Source organism: Arachis duranensis, chromosome 8 (genome assembly GCF_000817695.3).
Source record: "Arachis duranensis cultivar V14167 chromosome 8, aradu.V14167.gnm2.J7QH, whole genome shotgun sequence".
Classification (NCBI taxonomy): Eukaryota; Viridiplantae; Streptophyta; class Magnoliopsida; order Fabales; family Fabaceae; genus Arachis; species Arachis duranensis.
In genome coordinates this window covers 30062789-30064408 of record NC_029779.3, presented here as the reverse complement: position 1 = coordinate 30064408, position 1620 = coordinate 30062789, and the positions used below count along the sequence as shown (strand labels likewise).

General features: G+C 39.3%; 1 protein-coding gene across 1 annotated transcript in view; it reads right to left on the bottom strand.

Moving 5' to 3' along the window:
* Nucleotides 1-438, bottom strand: part of LOC127741245 (uncharacterized) — a 997-nt gene extending 559 nt beyond the window's left edge. The window contains exon 1 of the mRNA XM_052253331.1: nucleotides 6-438. Coding sequence (XP_052109291.1) covers nucleotides 6-438 — 433 coding nt within the window. The remainder of the gene's footprint in view (nucleotides 1-5) is intronic.
* Between the last annotated feature and the right edge of the window lie 1182 nt (nucleotides 439-1620).

The following is a 1620-nucleotide window of genomic DNA, read 5'->3' as shown; positions in this document are numbered from 1 at the left end:
TATGCGCACATAATCATCAACAGCATCAGCTGCTACGCCGTATGCTAACATCCGTATCGCAGCGGTACATTTCTGAAGTGGCGACAAGCCTCTTCTTCCAATTGCATCAACCCTCTGGTGGAAATACAGATAGACGTTTGAGAGAGCGTCTACTATCCGAAGGAACACATCTCTTCTCATTCGAAATCTTTGTCGAAAAATGTCAGCATTATACACCAGTTCATCTGCAAAGTAATCTTGAAAAAGGCGATCATGTCCTGCTTCTCGATCTCTGTTGATCCATCTACGAGTACTTGGGATAGGGCTTCTATCGATATCTTCTTCTTCTGAATCTTCGAGTAAATACTCATCGATCCAATTATCTATCAGTGTGTTATCTTGACGTCTTCTTTTGCCATACAAAGCCTCATTAAACATATCATCAAAATTTTTAGCCATATGGAGAAATGTAATTTTTAGTTCTCTATCGAGGTGAGAAAGAAGAGTTGAAGTGGAGTTGTGGAGTCATTGATAGTTGATATTTATAAGTGGAGAAACTAGTTTTGTAACGGCTAGTTTTGCAACGGCTACTTTTGCAACGGCTAGTTTTCCTTAACGGCTAGTTTTGCAACGGCTACTTAACGGCTAGTTTTGCAACGGTCACTTTCATGAACAATAACGGCACAATAATATTGACTAATTTAAAAACTTACATCAGAAGTAAATAAAACAAACTACATCACATAGCAGTAATACACAATAAATAAATAAGAACATACTACATAACACTACGAATACAAGGAACCATTAAGTAAACCACTTCTCTTTCTTTTTTCCTATCCATTAGTTCCTTTTCTCTAACATTCTTAATATCTTCCATGAGAGATAATTTTTTGACAACCGATGATTTTCTTTCGCTAAAATCTTCAGACATCTGTGCTTTTCCCTTACCTCTTCGCTTGCTCTTCTTTGATCCTTGTGGGCGAACGGGAGAGTCCACACCGGGTTCGTCAGCCAACGGTGTTTCTGGGTTTGATGAGGATGAGTATGCTCCAGTTGCACTAACCTTGATTCTCTTTAAGCCTCCATTTTGTGTAGGTAGTTGGCTTCTCTATTTTTGCTCCAACCGAAGCATATTCCAATGCCTCTCAAAAGTGAATTTTTTACCATAATTTGTGGAATAAAGTTTATAAACCAACTCCTTTATATCATCAGCATTCGAACCACTCCTTATGTTTCGACTAGCTTGATCGTAGCAACCAGCAAATTGTGCAACAGCCTTGTTGATCTTATACCATCGTTTCTTACATGCAACTACCCTCTTGTTATGTCGGTGCAAAATTCTACACAGTAGCTATGAATTCGACTCCAAAATGTTTCTCCCTTTTGATCGGTACCAACTACAGGGTCAGTTGAAACATTTAACCACGCACTGATCAACATCTCATCCTCTTCCCAATGCCAGTGTTGAATACTATCTTGCCTCCGAGCTTCAATATCATCATCATTGAGGTCGATGGCATCTAATCCACGAGGGTTGACAAAATCAGAATATTGCGAATTTGGACTAGATTGTATAGGAGTCTGAGAGGATGGGTTAGAAGAGCCACCAACACCAGATGAGTTATGTCTTGATGCACT